Below are 20,703 nucleotides of genomic sequence, written 5' to 3'. Positions count from 1 at the left end.
GCTAAAGCTGAAACTCCAGTACTTTGGCCACCTCATGCAAAGACTTGACTTATTGGAAAAGACCCTGATGCTGGGAGGGATTGGGGGCAGGAGGAGAAGGGGACTACAGAGGATGAGATGGTTGGATGGCATCACTGACTCGATGGACATGAGTCTGAGTGAACTCCGGGAGTTGGTGATGGACAGGGAGGCCTGGCGTGCTGCGATTCATGGGGTTGCAAAGAGTCGGACACGACTGAGCGACTGATCTGATCTGATCTGAATATTTTAGTGTAGCTACCTGTAGGCTCTTCTTGAGGAGTAATTCGATCCCAAGCTTCAAGGACCACTGTTTTTAATTGTTCATGCAACAAGGGAGGGCATTGTATTTGAGCTTCTATGGTATCAAATTGTCTGGCGTCAGTTAACATTTCAAAAGTAATTTGGTTTTGGGGAGTGCCAGCTCGAGCATTCTTGTTAGCATGATCTCTGGCTATATCATGAAACCACATTGTCCATTGAAGATATTCTCCTGGTTTAAGGTGAGCTTTTATTAAAGTTCACCAATCATAGGGAATAAAGTTTCCAATAGAAGATGCCACAACATTTAGAAGCTCTTTAGTAAAAGGCAAATGTAAGTCATACATAGTTACAGCCTTTTTCATTTGTTGCATGTAAAAAAGATTAATACCATCATATTGAGGTATTTTGTGCCCTTGAGCATCAGGATTTCTTCAAACTGGAAAGACGGAGAAACCATCAGTGTCAGAAACTTGTGATTGCAAAGCCAGTAATTCAGAGAGCCTCTGTTGTGGAGGAGAGCAAGTAAGTGCTAATTTTTTGCAAATATGAATCTGTGTTAATGACTTACCATTATTATCTAAAAAAGTATTGCCGGTTTTGGTGTCAAAAGGTGTCTCAAGGAAGTCGTTGTTAGAATCATTAGGTTCTAGCAAAGGAGAGACTTTTGGATTTGTGCCTGCTGTCAGAGGAGGAGCATTTGGAGCATCTGAGGCAGGGCTTGTAGGAAAATTTTGAAATATTTTATGTTGTTTTAATTGGGCTTTTTGTAAAGTTTTATCATTTAATTTATATTCATGTAATAAGTGTTCTGTCTGTTGTCGAATATTGGGAGGGCTAGAATTTACCTTGAAATGGCAGAATTACAGCTTTAATGAGAGCCCATAGGGGCCAGAAATCAATGGGAATATTTTTTCCTTGCCTGGCAGCTCATTCAACATTTTCTTTGACCCAGTGCCAAATTTCTAAATCAAAACTGCCTTTATCAGGGAACCAAGGATTACACTCAACCATTGTTTGAAAGCAAGCCTCTATTCATTGGCACGAAACCAAAAGTCCCTGAGCTTTAAACAAATAGTGAAGTAAAGTAGAGAAATGATGGGGCTTTCCAGCCATTTGACCTGTGTCTTAGTACTTACTGACCTCAATAGGTCCCGACCTCAATAAGTCTCTTGAGTCACTCTGTCAGAAATGCCACGTATGCCAGAGTCCCTGTTCTAGGCGCCACTTGTTGGGGTCCTTTAATGGACCGGAACCTGGTGGTCTGGAGTCGATGATAAGAAAGTGAAAGAGAGAGCTGGAGGGAGGGAAAGAGAGAGAGAGAAAGAAAGAAAGAAAGACATGGGGAACCAAGCTCTGATGGAGCAAAGGTGCTTCAATGATCTTTCTGTGAGTATATATAGGCTGTTGTACAAGAAATTTCTTTTGACAATGATAAAGATCAGAAAACCAAACGTACAACAACCGTTACCAAGGGAACAAGAGATTAATAATGGTCCCAGGTCAGGAGACAATCCATATCTCAAGAAAGAGGATCGAGACTAAGCAGTTTTGTCATAAAGAGAATGTTTACTGAAGGAGATTCAAGCCCATCTCACATAATGACCTCAGTCCTGGAAGCAGCTTGCTGTTCCACTGATAAGGAACAGAGGACTTATGAGAAACAGCATGTAGGAATCCTCCTGTCAAACACTCCCTGATACCTATGCCCTCAGCCTCTTCTCTGAACACTTCTTTCATCTTCTTGCCCTAAGACCTAAATGTTTTCTGAAAACACCATTTTCCCACACTCCCATTGATGGAAGTTCTGGGGCTTCCCTGGTGCTTTAGATGGTAAAGAATCCACCTGAAAGGCAGGAAACCCAGAAAGATCCCCTGGAGAAGGAAATGGCAAACCCACTCCAGTATTCTTGCCTGGAGAATCCCATGGACAGAGGAGACTGGTGGGTTACAGTGCATGGGGTCACAAATCATCAGACACAACTGAGCGACTAAGCACACACACACACACACACACACACACACACACACACACATTCCTTCAGACTTGGCTTTCTTTTGCTGCTTCTAAGTCATTTCTTCCTCATTTTCCTTCAACTCTGATTCCCAGGGATTTCCCTGGTGGTCCAATGGTTAAGACTTTGTGCTTCTAAAGCCGTGGGGCAGAGATTAGATAGATTCCTGGTCAGGGAACCAAGATCCCACTGGTTCATGCTGCCTGGTACAGCCTTGAAGAAAAAAAGACCCTGATTCCATTGAAGATCATGTCATCAGATTGTACCACCCCACCCCTCTTCATTGCAATTATCTACTGATCCCTGAGGTATCCCTTCTCTTTCATTAAATCCACCAACACCTGGTTCATATTCTTTTCACCTTTGCTCCTGTCACCACTTTTGACTTTAGTATCCAGGTGGCTAACTCTACCAACATCTCAGCCTATTCCTTAATCTACTTTCTTGCAATGATCTTCTCCTCTCCACCATAACCAATCAAAGTTTCTGTAATATGGACCTTGAAATCAACATTAATTGAAACACCTCTGAAATGTCAACTCCAGGTTATCACCTTCCGTATTCCCTGCTCGGGTCTTCTGATCAGTATCAGTTCAGTTGCTCAGTTGTGTCCGACTCTTTGTGACCCCATGGACTACAGCACGCCAGGCCTCCCTGTCCATCACCAACTCCAGCAGTTTACTCAAACTCATGTCCATTGAGTCGGTGATGCCATCCAACCATCTCATCCTCTGTCGTCTCCTTCTCCTCCCGCCTTCAATCTTTCCCAGCATCAGGGTCTTTTCAAATGAGTCAGCTCTTTGCATCAGGTGGCCAAAGTATTGGAGTTTCAGCTTCAACACCAGTCCTTCCAATGAATATTCAGGACTGATTTCCTTTAGGATGGACTGGTTGGATCTCCTTGCAGTCTAAGGGACTCTCAAGAGTCTTCTCCAATACCACCAGGGTATTAGGTCTTCTAATATCCTTATATTAACACATTTTGGCTACACTGAGATCAGCAGTCCATTCAGTTCTTTCTCTGTTTACATCACTATTCATGTGTTCACTTCTTTCTTATTTATTTATTGGCTGTGAGGCATGTGGGATCTTAGTTCTCCAGCTAGGGATTGAACTCATATCCTTGGCATCAGAAACACAGAGTCTTAATCTCCAGACCACCAGAGAAGTCCCTGCACTTCTTTCTTTACTAAGTTTGTAGTTCATATGATGAATCTGCATCCATCATTAATGTCACTCCTTTGAAAGCATTGTTAATGCCTTTGCCCCATCTGCTCTTCCTCTGGGATTGTCACATGAGAAGCCTTAAGTCTCGTTAAGTCTGTCTGGTTGCCCACTCCTTGCCTGCACCTGAGCAGTGAAATGGGGATATAGGAAAACACATACTTGGCTATTGGTCTCACCTTGTATCGATGGCCGTAAATCTAAAATTAAAAAAAAAAGAAAAGAAATGAAAAGTTTTTAAAGAGGACAAGAAAAAAAAAAAAAAAAAGGCCATGAATCTAAAGTGGGTTTTCACACTATCACATTTAAAATAATCTTTCTTTTAAGTCCCTAGTTTCATTCTTCGTACTTTCTGAAAGGACTGGCTTACACTATTCCATTCAAACCTCCTCCACATTCTCATCCCTTCACCTTCATCATTCTCAACTCCTAGTCATTCATTGAGGAAATAGAAGCAACAAAAAGGGACCTTGCATGTTCTCATCACTAGATATACTTACTTCCCTGGACCTGTGTGCACATCTAGGGCCTTCTCTGTATGGTTGAAATGTTCCAACTCCTTTAGAGGCCAAACTTCTTTTTTCTTTCCTTTTCTTTTCCTTTCCCTTCTGGATTCCATCTCCTCTCATCTGTTTAACTAGCTACTATCACCTTTGCAATCACCTCCTCTTTTGTTAACTTGTAAAGGAAGGAGTCTCTGAAGGCTCAGACCATAGATGCATGTTCTCTCTCTGATCTTTCATGGGTCATCCCAGCCATTCTCCTGGCCTTAAGAATTGAATTGGTAGGGACTTCCTTGGTGATCCAGTGGCTGAGGCTCCACCCCACCAATGCAGGCAGCCCAGGTTTGATCCCTGGTCAGGTGGCTTCCCAGTTGGTGCTAGTGGTAAAGAATTTGCCTGTCAGTGCAGGAGATGTAAGAGACTCGGGTTAGATTCCTGGGTTGGGTAGATCCCCTGTAGAAGGAAATAGCAACCCACTCTAGTATCTTAGGGCTTCCCTGGTAGCTCAGAGGTTAAAGCGTCTGCCTGCAATGCGGGAGACCAGGGTTCAATCTCTGGGTTGGGAAGATCCCCTGGAGAAAGAAATGGCAACCCATTCCAGTACTCTAGCCTGGAAAATCCCATGGACGGAGGAGCCTCAGTTCAGTTCAGTCGCTCAGTTGTGTCCGACTCTGCGACCCCATGAATCACAGCACACCAGGCCTCCCTGTCCATCACCAACTCCCGGAATTCACCCAGACTCACATCCATCGAGTCAGTGATGCCATCCAGCCATCTCATCCTCTGTCATCCCCTTCTCCTCCTGCCCCCAATCCCTCCCAGCATCAGAGTCTTTTCCAATGAGTCAACTCTTTGCATGAGGTGGCCAAAGTACTGGAGTTTCAGCTTTAGCATCATTCCTTCCAAAGAAATCCCAGGGCTGATCTCCTTCAGAATGGACTGGTTGGATCTCCTTGCAGTCCAAGGGACTCTCAAGAGTCTTCTCCAACACCACAGTTCACAAGCATCAATTCTTTGGCACTCAGCCTTCTTCACAGTCCAACTCTCACATCCATACATGACCACAGGAAAAACCACAGCCTTGACTAGACGAACCTTTGTTGGTAAAGTAATGTCTCTGCTTTTGAATATGCTATCTAGGTTGGTCATAATTTTCCTTTCAAGGAGGAACTGTCTTTTAATTTCATGGCTGCAGTCACCATCTGCAGTGATTTTGGAGCCCCCAAAAATAAAGTCTGACACTGTTTCCACTGTTTCTCCATCTATTTCCCATGAAGTGATGGGACCGGATGCCATGATCTTCGTTTTCTGAATGTTGAGCTTTAAGCCAACTTTTTCACTCTCCACTTTCACTTTCATCAAGAGGCTTTTTAGTTCCTCTTCACTTTCTGCCATAAGGGTGGTGTCGTCTGCATATCTGAGGTTATTGATATTTCTCCCGGCAATCTTGATTCCAGCTTGTGTTTCTTCCAGTCCAGCGTTTCTCATGATGTACTCTGCATAGAAGTTAAATCAGCAGGGTGACAATATATAGCCTTGACGTACTCATTTTCCTATGGTAGGCTGCAATCCATGGGGTCGCAAAGAGTTGGACACGACTGAGCAACTTCACTTTCACATGGATGGAGGACCCTGAAGGGCTACAGTCCATGGGGTTGCAAAGAGTCTGACACAACTGAGTACACGAACACAAGCACAGGGAACTCGATCCCACAGCTGCAACTAAAGATAGTGTGTACCGCAGCGAAGATGTCCCATCGCAAAACCAAGACCCAACGCAGACAAATAAATAAATATTAAAAAAAGAAAACTAATTTATAATCCAATTAGTTGAACCCTTTTATTTTTCTTTAGTATCTCTCTTCAGAACTGGAGACTTGTCCATTCAATAAGCCTCCTCCTATTTGCATTAGGTGTTTTTGTTTGTTTTTCCTGCTAAAAAAAACCTGTTTTGGTTATTCAGTTCTCAGTTTAAATACTACCTCCTCAAAGGAGTCTTCCCTAACCCCCTGAATCTACGTTATCCCTTATTCCTGGTCACTCTTGCATATCACCACTTTAAACTTTCTTCACAGAACTTATCACTGTCTAAGTCATCTTTTTTCATTTATTTATTTACTTGTTTGTTGTCTATCTCCCTCCCTTGGAATGTAAGCTCCCTGGAGGCTAGGATTTTGTCTATTTTATTCACTCTTCTAATCCTGGTTCCTGGAATACCTGCTACATAGTAAAAGCTCATTTAAAATACTGAAAAAATGAAATAAAAAATAAGACTCATCAGAGAGGGTAAATTTCCCATGGTCACAGAGTGGTTAAGCCACAGTTTGAACCCAGCAGCAAAGCCCATGCTCCAGGGTGCTTGACTCTATTTTCACAAAAAACAATGGGACAAGGGCTTCAGTTTACAATATTCTTTTACATTTATTAATATCTAATTTGCTTCTTCATGTAATCTAGTGTGATAGAACCACAGCTTTGTGTTTACTGGATGTGGATACCAAAGATCAGAAAGGTTTAGTAACTTATTCAAAGTCACCATCAGAGGGAATTCCCTGGCTGTCCGGTGCTGGACCAAGACTCCATGTTTCCACTGCAGAGGGCATGGGTTCAGTCCCTGGTTGGGGAACTAAGTTTCCACAAGCTGTGTGGTGTGGCCAAAAATAAAAGGCACTGTTAGAGCAAGAGAAGAGCAGGTAAATAATAAGGCAGAAATTTTACTTCCCAGGAAGTAAGTACTGTATGTCTTTCTCTAAAGCTCATGCTCTTATGCTGATAATCACGGGTATTTTATACATGAGAATGGCTCAGCAAAGTCATTCATCAGGAAGTCTAAGAGGGGAGCTAGAGGGGGAAGTGACATTAAATGTGTTTGTTCAGTCGCTAAGTTGGTTTAACTCTGCGACTAAACCAGAGTTGGTTAAACTCTGGTTTAACCTTATGGACTGCAGCATGCCAGTCTTCCCTGTCCTTCATTGTTTCTCAAAGTTTACTCAAACTCATCTCCATTGAGTTGGTAGTGCCATCCAACCGTCTCATCCTCTGTCATCCCCTTCTCCTCCTGCCCTCATTCTTTCCCAGCATCAGGGTTTTTTCCAATGAGTCAGTTCTTCACATCAGGTGGTCAAAGTATTGGAGCTTCAGCATCAGTACTTCCAATGAGTATTCAGGGGGTTGATATCCTTTAGGATTGATTGATTTGATCTCCCTACAGTCCAAGGGACTCTAAAGAGTCTTCTCCAGTACCACAATTTGATAGTATCAATTCTTCAGTGCTCAGCCTTCTTTATGGTCCAGCTCTCACATCTGTACATGACTACTGAAAAAACCATAGCTTTGACTATATGGACCTTAGTCAGCAAAGTGATGTCTCTGCTTTTTAATACACTGTCTAAGTTTGTCATAGCTTTTCTTCCAAGGAGCAAGTGTCTTTTAATTTCCTAGCTGAAGTCACTGTCTGCAGTGATTTTGGAGCCCAGGAAAATCTAAACAAAGCCCTGCTCTTGAGGACAGCAGAGGCCTGGGAGCCCTATGTCATCTGCTCTGGGTTTGCACAGGGATCTCTAACCCACAAAACAATGGTTTGGGATCCTTGAAGGTAATGGGGAGACTTCACTGTCTTGTAAGACCCAAGATGTTTCAGAGCAGCCTAAGGTGAGGACCTGTGTCTTTCTGCAGGTCTAGCCTTCTTGCCCGCCAGTGTGTCCTACCTCATTGGCACCAGCCTCTTTGGTGTGCTGGCCAACAAGATGGGTCGGTATGTAGCCTGGGGATCTGGGAAAAGTCAGATGGGAGAGTCTTCTGAGGTGTTCCCTGCACCTGGGATGATGGATGATAGCTTGTCTGAGGTTGAAAATTTAGAACAAGTACCGGCAGATGCTTGTTCTAAGGGTGGGAATGGATAGCTGGTGAGGGCAGTATAGAGAAAGGATTGGTCCTGAGCTTGTTGCTATGGAAGATGCAGTGAATATATGAGGGGCAACCTTTAATTTCCAGATGTTTGTTGTCCAGTTGAAGAGATAAAATAAACTCCACAGAGAACAGGTATGGAGAAAACAGTACCCAGAGACAGGTGGTTATCAAACTGCCTTCCATGGAGCCCCAGGGAACTCTCCAAAGGCCACCAAGTATAAAAAGGGTTGGGGGCTAAGAGGTATAAGTCTGAATTTCTTTCCTCCAACTACAATGAGAACAGCTTTAATTTTACCTTTGGAGTGTGATGTAAAAATTTGAAAAGTAATTTTAAAAGCACTTCCATAGGAAATCAGAGAAGGAAGGACGTTTGGTGTGTTTTTGTGGTTTTTGAGATGGACCCTGAAGACCAGATAGAATATGTATCGATGAGAGATATAGGCTGAGTTAAGCAACAGCAACATTAAGTTAGAGCATTGTTCCCAAGGGTAAAGGACCTTCTGAGTCAACTGATTCCTCTTCTAAGGGAAGGAAGACCGTGTCTCATTGCTCCTTGTCTGCTTCTACTCTGGGAAGAGGTGTGGAGCCAGGGAAGAGATGAGGGGTGAATAAGGGACTGGGGAAGGGCTCACCTGAGTACAAACTGGTCCTGTAGAGATGTGTTTATCTTCTTGCATCCCAACGGGTTCCTGGAATTAGGGATAGCAGGACTGGCCAGTGAGTTGGTGATGGGTAGCAAGTGGAAGGAATCTCAACCCTTAGGCGCTATTTGAAAAATGCTGGTTTTTTTTTTTTTTAGGTGGCTGTGCTCCCTGATTGGGATGTTGGTAGTAGGTACCAGCTTACTTTGTGTAAGTATAATAAGGTCTTTTGGGGAGAGTCAAAGGGTGGGGAGAGTGTCAGACACTTAAAGACAACTTTCCTTTGAAATGAGCAGAGGATTGACTTGGCAAGGACTGTCAGAAAGACTGTTTCTGTGTAGGTAGGAATTTACCCCTGGGGGAGATGCTATGCCATCCCACTGAAAGGAGGTGGGGAAGGAGAGGGAGAGGGCAACAGGGGCAGCTGAAGACAGAAATCTGAGGCTTTATGGATGGCCACATGAAGCAATGGGCTTCTCAGGTGGCACTAGTGGTAAGAGAACCTGCCTGCCAATGCAGGAGATGAGAGAGATGGGAGTTCAATCCCTGGGTCAGGAAGATCTCCTGGAGGAGGAAGTGGAAACCCATTCCAGTATTCTTGCCTGTAGAATCTCGTGGATGGAAGAGCCTGGTGGGCTACAGTCCACAGGGTCACACAGAGTCGGACATGACTGAAGTGACTTAGCATGCATGCACGTGAAGCAATACATGTTGGCATCTATTTCTGGGGTCTGTGCTGCTGCTGCTGCTAAGTCGCTTCAGTCGTGTCCGACTCTGTGCGACCCCATAGACGGCAGCCCCCCAGGCTCCCCCGTCCCTGGGATTCTCCAGGCAAGAGCACTGGAGTGGGTTGCCATTTCCTTCTCCAATGCATGAAAGTGAAAAGTGAAAGTGAAGTTGCGCAGTCGTGTCCGACTCTTAGCGACACCATGGACTGCAGCCCACCAGGCTCCTCTGTCCATGGGACTCTCCAGGTAAGAGTACTGGAGTGGGGTCTGTAGAATGGTGCATTTTATGCCTTCACTTACATACCTCACAGTGACAGGATCCTAGGAGCCACTAGAGGAACCATTATCTGTGCTTCCGTCTGTAGCACCAGAGTGTTTGGTAGAGGAAGAAAGAAAGAAGGGCTTTTCTATTTCCAGAAGTCCCCTCCAAGCCCTCTAAACCTACATTTTCTCCTCTCCAGCATGGAGATCAGAAGCACCCTTGCCTCCTAGGCTTGAGGGGGAATGAGATGGCCGCAAAGCCCTGAGTACAGTGCTCAAGAAAGGCAGGAAGTCCTGATCTGGGGCTGGGTCCAGTCCCAGCTTGGCCATTTGTTGCTCATGTGACTCTGAGTTCATTACATCACCTCCCTTGGCTCAGCATCCATATCTGTGTACAGGGGATTCTGATGCCATTTCGAAGGATTACCCAGACCAAAACTGCAGTGGTGTCTGGCTCATAGGGAGCCCACTGTGAATCTTAACCAGTACTAGTAATAAAATAGAAATATCCCCCATGGGCTTCCCTTGTGGCTCAGTGATAAAGAATCCTCCTGCCAATCCAGGAGACGTGGCTCGATCCCTGGTCTGGGAAGATCCCATATGCTGTGGAGCAACTAAGCCCATGTGCCACAACTATTGAAGCCTGCATGCTTAGAGCCTGTGCTCCACAAGAGAAGCCACCACAGTGAGAAGCCCACACACTGCAATGAAGAATAGCCACTGCTCACTGTAACTAGAGAAAAAAAAGCCCACTTGGCAACAAAGACCTAGCACATCAGTCAATAAATAAAATTTAAAAAGAAATAATTTAAAAAATTAATTCATTCCTAAGACCCTGTTTTTAGCTGGTGACATCTAAATGGTATGTAAAACCTCTCAGGGGTGAGTATGCTAGTGTAGCAGGTGCGGGAGACAAATGCCCAGGGAGGGAGGTAAGGACCCAGCAAAAGAGGAAAACAAGGCTTCCGTTGGGGATCGGGAGGGTAAGAGAATGATGTCATAAGCCGCTCACACAAACCACGCCACCCGCCCCTCTAGCTGTGGGTAATCGGTTGTTGGCGACTCTTTTATCTTCTTGGTCCACTGGCTTCAAGTCAGGGTTTTACTAAAACCTCTGTATGCTTCTCTACTTCTGCCTTGCAAATAGATTCATCTGTACCATTTTTCTAGATTCCACATATATGCGTTAATATATAGTATTTGTTTTTCTCTTTCTGACCTACTTCACTCTGTATGACAGACTCTAGGTCCAGAAACACAGACACAGACAGGGGTGGGGATGGGGGGAAGGGAAGGTGGGATGAATTAAGAGGTTGGAGTCGACATATATACACTACTGTGTGTAAAATAGCTAGCTAGTGAGAAGCTCCTGTATAGCACAGGGAGCTCAGCTCGGTGCTCTATGATGATCTAGAGGGGTGGGGTGGGGAGGTGAGGGGAGGGAGGTGCAAGAGAGAGAGGATGTATGTATGCATATGGCTGATTCAGTTCATTGTACAGAAGAAACTAACATAACACTGTAAAGCAAGTATACACCAATTAAAAAACAGATATAAAATATAAAAAAATAATACCACCACCTGTGGATGATATTGCAGATAGAAGAGAGAGGAAACTCCACTCTAGGTATAATGAGGACAGAAGTGTGTGTCTGGGTGGAGTGGGTAGAGCAAGGGGAGGGAGAGTCCATGGGCCACTCATTGCTGTGACTCCAGGGTCAAACCTGAGGTTCACACTTAATCTCACTGCTTATGTTCTGAAACTCTTGATGGGACATTGAACCCAAATGGCACCAGTTTAGATTTCATCTCTGTAAATGGAAGTAAAGATTCTTTTTCATCAGAGGTGTAAGAATCAAGAGATAACACACGTGGCACATTGTACCTGGTTGATAAATGCGTTTCATAGGAAAACCTTTGTTTTTGTGCTGTCCCACCTGACTCCCCCTTCCCCCACCGGATTCCTGATAATTCTTCCTCCTTTCCTCCTGCAGGTTCCTCTGGCTCATGATATTTTTGGTCTCATTGGCCCCAATGCAGGGCTTGGCATTTCCATAGGTAAGAAGTACCCTTAAAGGAGACCGGAAGCCCCTGAATGTTGGCTCGAGATCAGATCAGATCAGAGAGGGTACATGGAAAGGCAGGGGGGATAGGATAGCAGCCTGCAGGGGTGTCGAGAGACAGGCTCATGACTCCTGGTGGGTATGGGTGTCAGTGAAGAGGGAGGACAGACAGCAGGCAGAGAGAGTGGAGTAAAGCAGAAGGGGTGGAAGGGGATGTTACAGACAGGGAGGGGGCTGTGTGTAGGACTCATGGCCGTGCCCTACTTGCTCTGACCACAGGCATGGTGGATTCCTCTATGATGCCCATCATGGGACACTTGGTGGACCTGCGCCATGCCCCAGTCTATGGCAGTGTCTATGCCATCGCTGATGTGGCTTTTTGCATGGGCTTTGCAGTAGGTATGTTGGCAGAGAAACAGGAGAACACCAGGACCTGGTAACCCAAATCTCCCTTTATGGGCTGTTTACCTGCTCATAAAGTGGAGCCAAGAGGCTAGTCCTCCTAGGGTTCTGAGATATTTGGCCCTGGGGCATCCTCTGGGTCACCTTCGGCCCCTAGCATGGTGTCCTCCAAGCGATCAAGAATCAATAGATGCTTGCAGATTTGCTTTATTCCTCACAGGTCCATCCACCGGGGGTGCCATTGTGCGGGCCATTGGCTTCCCCTGGCTCATGGTCATCACTGGGGTCACTGACATCATCTACGCTCCTCTCTGCTACTACTTGAGGAGCCCCCCTGCCAAGGAGGAGAAGCTTGTAAGGGGCTCTCACTACTGCTGAAAAAATAATTTGTTTCTTTCATGCCTCTCTCGTTCCTTTTAATCCTGTGCTTCTTTTTTTATATATCTGTTTTTATTTATTTATTTGACTGTGCTAGGTCTTAGCTGTGGCATGCGGGACCTTAGTTGTGGCATATGGAATCTAGTTCCATGACCAGGGATTAAACCCAGGCCCCCTGCTTTGGGAGTGCTGAGTCTGAACCACTGGACCACCTGGGAAATCCCTATCTTGTGCTCCTATTTCCTCCATCTTTGACAGGCTCTCTGCTTTGCCATGTTTTCTGATTCCCCTTTCATCTCTATCTTTCCTTTGTCCCCTTCCTTACTTTTTCCTTCTCTACACAACCACTTTCTCTCTTACACTGGTCAGTTAGAAAGGGTCCTAAGTACAGAAGGAAAATGGGAGGCTTGTGATGCGTTGGGGTCAAGGACCATCAAAGGCATCATGTGCTTGCAGTACTTACTAGCAAAGTGTGAATTGCCAACTCATGCCCACAACATGGACAGAATTCCACTGGGCACATTCATGCATTCATTCATTCACTCACATCTGTCATTATCCTTATCAGGTCTTTTCCTAGAGTACCAACAGCCCAGGGGAGAGAACCACAACAGATTATTTTAGTTAATAGATACTTTCTTCTTACTGCAGCAGGAGCACCTTGAGGGTCTGGGTGGGTTGGGGGCAGAAGTGTGTGCTGCATGCTAAGTCACTTCAGTTATGTCTGACTCTTTGCAACCCATGGACTGTAGCCTGCCAGGCTCCTCTGTCCATGGGATTCTCCAGGCAAGAATACTGGAGTGTGTTGCCATCCCCTCCTCCAGGGGATCTTCCTGACCCAGGGATTGAACCCGTGTCTCTTACATCTCCTGCATTGGCAGGCGGGTTCTTTATCACTAGTGCCACCTGGTAAGCCCAAGGGTGTGGATATGGAGGCTGCTTAAAGGAACAGAAAGACAGGAAAGTCGGATGAGGGGTGATGCCCATTTCAGCTGGCTCCCAGCTATAGCCTGTGCTACTGCTATTAGGATTCAATGAAAAGCTTATCAGATGATTGTCTTGACCAGCATGGTTCCACCTGGTGCTTTGGGTGGACTGTGCACATATAGGAAGCAGAACGAGGGTCCTTTTCTGGTTCCTTGAGTCTTTTCTGAGCAGCCCTAGACTTGGATGAGCTAGTTTGAGAGGGGGAAGGGGAAGCTGGTGAGAGATGGGCAGTGATTTCTCTTCCTGTTTCTTGCTGCAGGCAGTTCTGAGCCAGGACTGCCCCATGGAGACCCGGATGTATGCAGCCGAGAAGCACACAAGGCAGTTTCCTCTGGGGGAGGACAGCGATGAGGAGCCTGGCTGTGAGGAGTAGCTGCAGAAACCGGCCCCTGGACCTTGTCGCATGAGGCTCAGACTTCACTGACCACTTTGTTCCTGGACCTAGATCACCACGGACTGTTCAATAAGCTTCACTTCTATCTCCCCTGATGTCTCCTTTCCTCCCCTCCCATGGGTGCTGTCCCCAGGTTCTCTCTTCTCCTGTGTCACTCACAGCTCTCCCTCTAAGCTTTGATGCCTCAGCTGGCCCACCTTTGATGGGAAGACAGAATGCTGTTTCTTCATTGGCTTCTGTAAGGCTGTGATGGGTTCTGCAAGGAGTGACTCATTTCATGGAGGCGGCAGTGAGCATTGTGTTCCCTGAAACCAGCGGGGTGGCTGACAAACCTCATTTCATCTGTTATCTGATTTTCTCTGGCAACTTCCCAACAGTCTATAAGAGTTTTGTTCTCTGTTCCTCGAAGTGGTCTTCCCTGAGTTTCCCTAGATGAGTTAAAGCATCCTTAACCCTGTACTGCTGCTACACGGCCAACTTAGGACATCCTTTGGCTGTTTTTTTCCAAGCTGAGGGTTTTCTCTGTGGCCAGACCTGCAACTGCTGAAATCAGTCTGTCTTCAGTGACAGGAGGGCTCCTATATTCTTCATTACCAAGGGGAACTGGAAAAAATCTGCTTCTCTTATGCTTGAGTTACTGACATTCTCATGATGTCCCCTGTGGGCTTTGTCTGCCTTACCTTAAATTTCTTAGATTCTGAGAAATAAATATAAGAGGAGAGAAAATGCGATTTCATGGGAAGAAGTAAAGCAGCTGTGCTAAAATCCCTTCCAACGGTGGGTTTCCTAACACAAGGATTATAATAAGGCATTGTTCACATTTGCTAATGACTAAATTATTCCCTAATGCAGACATGGCAAACTTTTATAGCATAGGAGAGTGTGGATGGAAATATAGTAGGTCCTATAAATATTTTGACATTTAGCAAAAATTTTTTTGAAATAGTTGCTAAAACATAAGATTTCAAAGAGATGGGAGACACAGCAGTTACCTTCAAGTAGCTTCCTATCCCTTTAGGCAAACTGGATATATGTGTATGTGCTCAGTCACTCAATTGTGCTCAACTCTTTGCAACCCCATGGGCTGAAGCCCGCCAGGCTCCTCGGTCCTTGGGATTTCCTAAGCAAGAATACCGGAGCGGGTTGCCTTTTCTCCACTACAGGATCATCCTGACCCAGGGATCAAACCCACATCTCTTGTGTCTGTCTCCTGCATTGGCAGGCAGATTCTTTGCCACTAGTGCCACTTGGGAAGCTCCAAAGTGGGTATACACCAAATAAAAATGATCAGCGCTGCAAGTTTGTATATACTCTATATTCCAGAATAAAGAGGCAGGGATGCTCATGGTCTGGGTGGGGAATAATGGTGGAGATGGAGGCAGAGGCAGGAATGGAAAGACCCACAGGCACAGACTTGGGGTTCCTGGATGTTAGATTGGGGATGATCAGACTTTACTCTGGAATGGTGCCTGGCTTTGATGATGGAACTCCTCTGCAAGAGTTTGGTGGGTTTAGTGCAAGCCCTGAATCATCAGAGCACATTCCAGCTGAACCTCAATGAATTCGTACCACTTGGACAATGGGTATGCGATTTATGGATGTGTTTTTAGGGAGTTGGCATTAACTAGACTTACTTGATTTGCAAAACCCCACTTATATCATCATACTTAATATCAACATTTAGTCAGGATGATATTATCTCAGATTTTGAAGGAGCTCAAAGATAAGATTAGAAAAAAAAATATGGAATCTGAGACTGCAAATTTAGACTGAGTGTGTGGCCACTGTGACTCTTATACAAGGTGGGAGTGGAATAGGGTAGGGTGTGGAGGCATCAGGGGCACTGACAGTGGTGTGTGCGTGCATGTGTGCTAAGTTGCTTCAGTTGCGTCCGACTCTGTGACCTCATGGACTGTAGACCACTAGGCTCCTCTGTCCATGGGATTCTCCAGGCAAGAATACTGAAGTGGGTTGCCATGCCCTCCTCCAGGGGATCTTCCAGACCCAGGGGTCGAACCCAGGTCTCCTGCATTGCAAGCAGATTCTTTATCATTTGAGCCACCAGGGAAGCATGACAACAATACACTGCTGATTCTCACATCCACAAGGAGGACAATTTATAATGAAGGACAGGCTTGTTACAGAAATTGTTCACACATTAAAGAAATAAGAAAAAAAAAGAAATAGGAAGAGTTTTAAAAGGAGTAATCCATCTTTAACTTGCCAGTTAACATTTAGCAATTTAAAACACATTTAAGGAAAAACAATGGATGCAGTTTAGTCAGTCTTTCAAAATAATGTTGATAAGAGTCAACACCAAACACTACAAAGTAAGTCAGGACACGTTTTTTTTTTTTTTAATTATAGGTCAGAAATAGGTAAAAATAATATAGCCTATATATGGAAGATTATTTAAAAAAAGAGAATCCCATAAAAATAGAAAATGAATTAGTCTTTATTAATGCTTTTACAAGTGATATTAGGAAAAGAATTCATGGTAGATGTTCACATTCACATGTGACACTAAATTCTTTTAAAAATGAAAATACCAACCCAGCAAAAATGAGCAATAAGAAGTTTTTTTTGTTTGGCTTTTAGTTTGGGGTGGTGGTTGTGTGTGTGTGTGTGTGTGTGTGTGTGTGTGTGTGTGTGTAAGTAGCATAAAGTTTAGATGGCCTCTATCATGGCAAGGTTGAAGAGTCTTATGAAAGGGAGGAGCTGCAGAGGCAGAGACTATAAACATATTTATAGGGTGAGAAGCTCAAACTACCAATTAGATGCAACAAAGGAGACAGTGGAACTCAAACTATTGTGCTCAATTTGTTGTTTAGTCACTAAGTCATGTCTGACTCTCTGTGATCCCATGGACTGTAGCAAGCCAGGCTTCCCTGTCCTTCACTATCTCCTGGAATTTGCTTAAATTCATGTCCATTGAATCAGTGATGCTATCCAATCACCAACAGGGCAGAAAAATACTGGGTTTCTCAGAGTGTTGGAAACAAATCAGGCGATATTTTATTTCCAAAGTACAAAAACTGAGTGGAAGCCAGAGCTCCACAAATTAAGGCAGGAACTGTGAAGTGGGAGAAAATACAGAAGGGGCACATGAGAGGATAGACGAGTGGCAGGGAGAGTGGTGTGAAGAGAGACAGGAACTTTCTTCTAGGGAGGAACCAAACCCAAAGGGTAGTCAGTGAAAGAGCTAAAACTTTTAAGAGAGACCCCATCTGGGTGGCCATTGAGTCTCAGAACACTTCTATAAAGGGCTATTTCAAATACACTATAGAGGGCTTCTCTGGTGGTCCAGTGGTTAAGAGTTCGGCTTGCAGTGCAGAGGACACCCGTTCAGTTCCTGGTCCAGGAAGATCCCACATACTGAGAAGCAACTAGGCCCAAGTGCCACAATGACTGAGCCCCCAGGCCTAGAGCCCGTGCTCAGAAACAAGAGAAAACATTGCAATGAGAAGCCTGTGCACCACAACTGGAGAGTAATCCCTTCACAGCAACAAAGACCCAGAGCAGCCAAAAATAATAAATAAATAAAAATTATTAAAAAAAAAAAAAAAAGCACTACAGAGCTTAAGGCAAGAGTTAATATTGGAGAATATTATCCCCATTCAGTTGTTTTACTTTATGGAGTATCATAACTCCAAGATATAGCCCAAACCGAAAAAAATAAATTTTCTAGGAAAATTTAAGTGTTTCTGGAGGCAACCCTATAATGCTCATGTAAGTCAATTCTCTGAGGCTGACCTGAAGAAAGGGTAACATAGTCCTTCCATACAGCATTCCTGGGTGGCCTGAATCTGTCTCTGTCATCTCCAATACCTGTTGGTCCTTCACCTGTAGACTGAGCTTTGTGGGTGATGCACCAGGGTCGCTGTATCACACCAACTAGTCATGCTGAGTTCACTTGTACCGTGTTGCTGAGAGGAGCACAACTGTCTCTGGAAGAAGGGAGGATTGAAACAAGTGGCTTTGGCACACAGCACCCTGCTCCCTTGCTGTGAGGGTCTTGGGAGGAATGCTGAGGTCACAAGGTGATAGAAGGAAGACCAGATCAAGAGTAAACAGACCTGATCCTAGTCCTGCTTGGCCACTAGCCAGCTACGTGTCCTGGGACAGGTCATTTCACACCTCTGGGCCCTGGCATGCCCTCACCCTGCAAATCTGGCTTTCTGTGGTTCCATCTCGCTACTGGCTTATTTTGGGTGCCATCTGCAGTTAGTGCCAGGAGCGGCTCCCGTGTAAAGGGCCTGAGTCAGAGACTCAGTCCATCCATTGCTCCAGCAGCACCTCAGAAATACAAATGTGACTTGAGGCTTGAATTCTGTATTCAGAAGATTATTGGAAATAGAATATGTTTGTCCTCCTTCTCCTCATCTTTTTGTTCCTCACCATCCTCTTCACCCCCCTGTTCTTCCTCCCCTTTCCCCCTTTCTTCTTTATTCTTCTTTGAAGGGTGAAGAGCATAGGGTAAGCAGAGGCAGGAGTCCTGATCAAGGTCTGTTTGCATTCATCCTCCAAACTGAGTCAATATACAGTCTCCCAAAGTTACAAGGGAGAAGACTGAGGTTGTTGGGTCGAATCTTGCTTGTCTTGGCTACTCAGACTCTTGGTCCAGATCAGTAACTGACAACTATTTTTTTTAAAAAAATTATTATTTTAAGTTTTATTTTATTTTATCTATTTTGGGCTGTGCCAAGTGAAATACTGGATCTTTAGCTCCTAACCAGGGATTGAATTGTGCCGCCTGCACTGGAAGTGGAGTCTTAACCACCAGACCTCCAGGGAAGTCCCCGACAATTATTCTTAAAGGGAGAACTGCATGGTCCTGGGTGTTGAAGGGCCAGCCAGACAGGGTGGATGTCACAACTGATTGCTGAGCAAATCCTCGCAGGAAAGCAAGAAGCTCTGTGTGTACAGGTGCAGTGTAATAGAGTGACATGACAGTGTGCAGGTGGTCTGGCGCTCACCCGAGATCAACCATGGAAGAGTGGAGTATCAGGGATCTGGAGACAGGGCAGCAAACCTGGTGGCAGAACTCCACCGCACAGAAGCAATGTGACAAGAAAAATGTCCTCATTTGTAAAGTGAAAAGTAATAGCAATACTATTATTGTGTGTGATGAAGATTAAATTAGATAATAATAAGTGAAATAGGAATATACTTTATCAATCATGAAGTCCTTGAACTGTAGCCTGCCAGGCTCCTCTGTCCATGGGATTCTCTAGGCAGAAATACTGGAGTGGGTTACCATGCCCTCCTCTAGGGGATCTTCCCAACCCAGAGATTGAACCTGTGTCTCTTATGATGTTTCCCACATTGGCAGGTGAGTCCTTTGTCACTAGTATCATATCCTTTAATCTGTGTTTTTCTGATGTCTTTCTTATGATTAGACTGAGGTTTTGCATTTTTGAGACATGCACTACAGAGACGGTCAATTCTTCCCAATGCATCGCATCAAGGAATACATAATATCTCTTATTATTGGCAATTTTAACCTTGATCACTTGGGTAAGGTGGTCTCTGTCAACATTAATGGAGATTTTAAAAACTGAGGTATAGTTGATATCCAATATTACATTAGCTTCAAATGTACAACATACTGATACAATATTTTTATAGATTATACTCCAGTTGCAGTTATTATATTGGCTAAATTCCCTGTGCTATATGATATATTCTTGTTGCCTGTTTATTTTATACATAGTAGTTTGTACTGCTTAATCACTTACCCCTATATTGCCCCTTCCTCCTTCCCTCTCCCCACTTGTTACCACCAGTTTGTTCTCTATATCTGTGAGTCTGTCTCTTTTTTTGTTATATTCACTACCTTGTTTTATTTTTTAGAGTTCCCATATAAGTGATACCACACAGTATTTATTTATCCTGTATAACTTACTTTATTAAGTGTAATACCTTCCAGGTCTATCCATGTCATTACAAATGGTAAAATTTCATTTCTGATGGCTGAATAGTATTCCATCATGCATTTATGCTATGTCTTCTTTATCCATTCATCTGTTGATGGACACTTAAATTACTTTCATATCTTCACTATGGTAAATAATGCTGCTATGAACATTGAGGTGCATTTATCTTTTCCAATTAGGGTTTTCATTTGCTTTAGATATATGACCAGGAGTGAAATTACTGTATCAATAGTAGTTTTATTTTTAGGTTTTTTGAAGAACTTCTATACTGTTTTCCATGGTGGCTGCATCAATTTACAGTCTCACCAACAGTGTAAAAGGAATCCCTTTTCTCCACATCTTTGCCAACATTGTGGTCTTTTTAATATTAGCCATTATGACAGGTGTGAGATGATATCTCATTATTTGATTTGCATTTCTCTGATGATCAGTGATGCTGAGCATCTTTTCATGTGCCTGTTTGCCACCTGTATTTATTTATCCAACATTTTCATCCCAATGATTTCCCAAAATTTCTTACTATTTCATGTAGTTTCATCTACTTTTCCCAAATCTTTCTTCTGAATCCTTTCATAGGGTAGCTATAGAAACTTATGTGAGTTAAAATCTTTCTAGCTCATTTAAAGAAAGATGGAGGAAAAAATTGCTCATAGTTTCAGTTTTCTTATAAAGACGTTGAAAAGAGCCAGAGTTGAGACAAGTTTGGAAGAGAGTTTGGTCTGTGCCTGCACTTATTTTTCACATTTGCTGGAGTAGTCTGAAGTTAAGCCCTTTATTTTTGTAATTGGCCTGATTGTTCTTGTTAGCAATTAGCTGGGGCAGGACCACGGTAGAACTTGTTTTTGGCATGCAAGTGTCGACTGAAAAAAGATGTACAACTTGAGAGTTTTGAGTGAAGTTTTATTTGGGGCAAAATGAGGACTGCAGCCTGGGAGGCAGTATCTCAGATAGCTCTGAGAGACTGCTCCAAAGCGGCAGTGGGGG

At 44.2% G+C, this 20,703-nt stretch overlaps 1 protein-coding gene across 1 annotated transcript in view; it reads left to right on the top strand.

Annotated features, from left to right (window-relative positions):
* SLC18A1 (solute carrier family 18 member A1) overlaps positions 1-19,868 on the top strand; it is a 56,385-nt gene extending 36,517 nt beyond the window's left edge. Inside the window, exons 12-17 of the mRNA XM_019965718.2 lie at positions 7,697-7,775; positions 8,730-8,781; positions 11,554-11,617; positions 11,902-12,021; positions 12,245-12,378; positions 13,649-19,868. Of these exons, the coding sequence (XP_019821277.2) occupies positions 7,697-7,775; positions 8,730-8,781; positions 11,554-11,617; positions 11,902-12,021; positions 12,245-12,378; positions 13,649-13,762 (563 nt within the window). The 3' untranslated portion in view covers positions 13,763-19,868. The remainder of the gene's footprint in view (positions 1-7,696; positions 7,776-8,729; positions 8,782-11,553; positions 11,618-11,901; positions 12,022-12,244; positions 12,379-13,648) is intronic.
* The last annotated feature ends 835 nt before the right edge of the window (positions 19,869-20,703 follow it).

This window comes from Bos indicus, chromosome 8, assembly GCF_029378745.1.
Source record: "Bos indicus isolate NIAB-ARS_2022 breed Sahiwal x Tharparkar chromosome 8, NIAB-ARS_B.indTharparkar_mat_pri_1.0, whole genome shotgun sequence".
Lineage (NCBI taxonomy): Eukaryota > Metazoa > Chordata > Mammalia > Artiodactyla > Bovidae > Bos > Bos indicus.
Note: the sequence above shows the minus strand (reverse complement) of the source record. Positions and strands in the feature narration are given on the sequence as shown.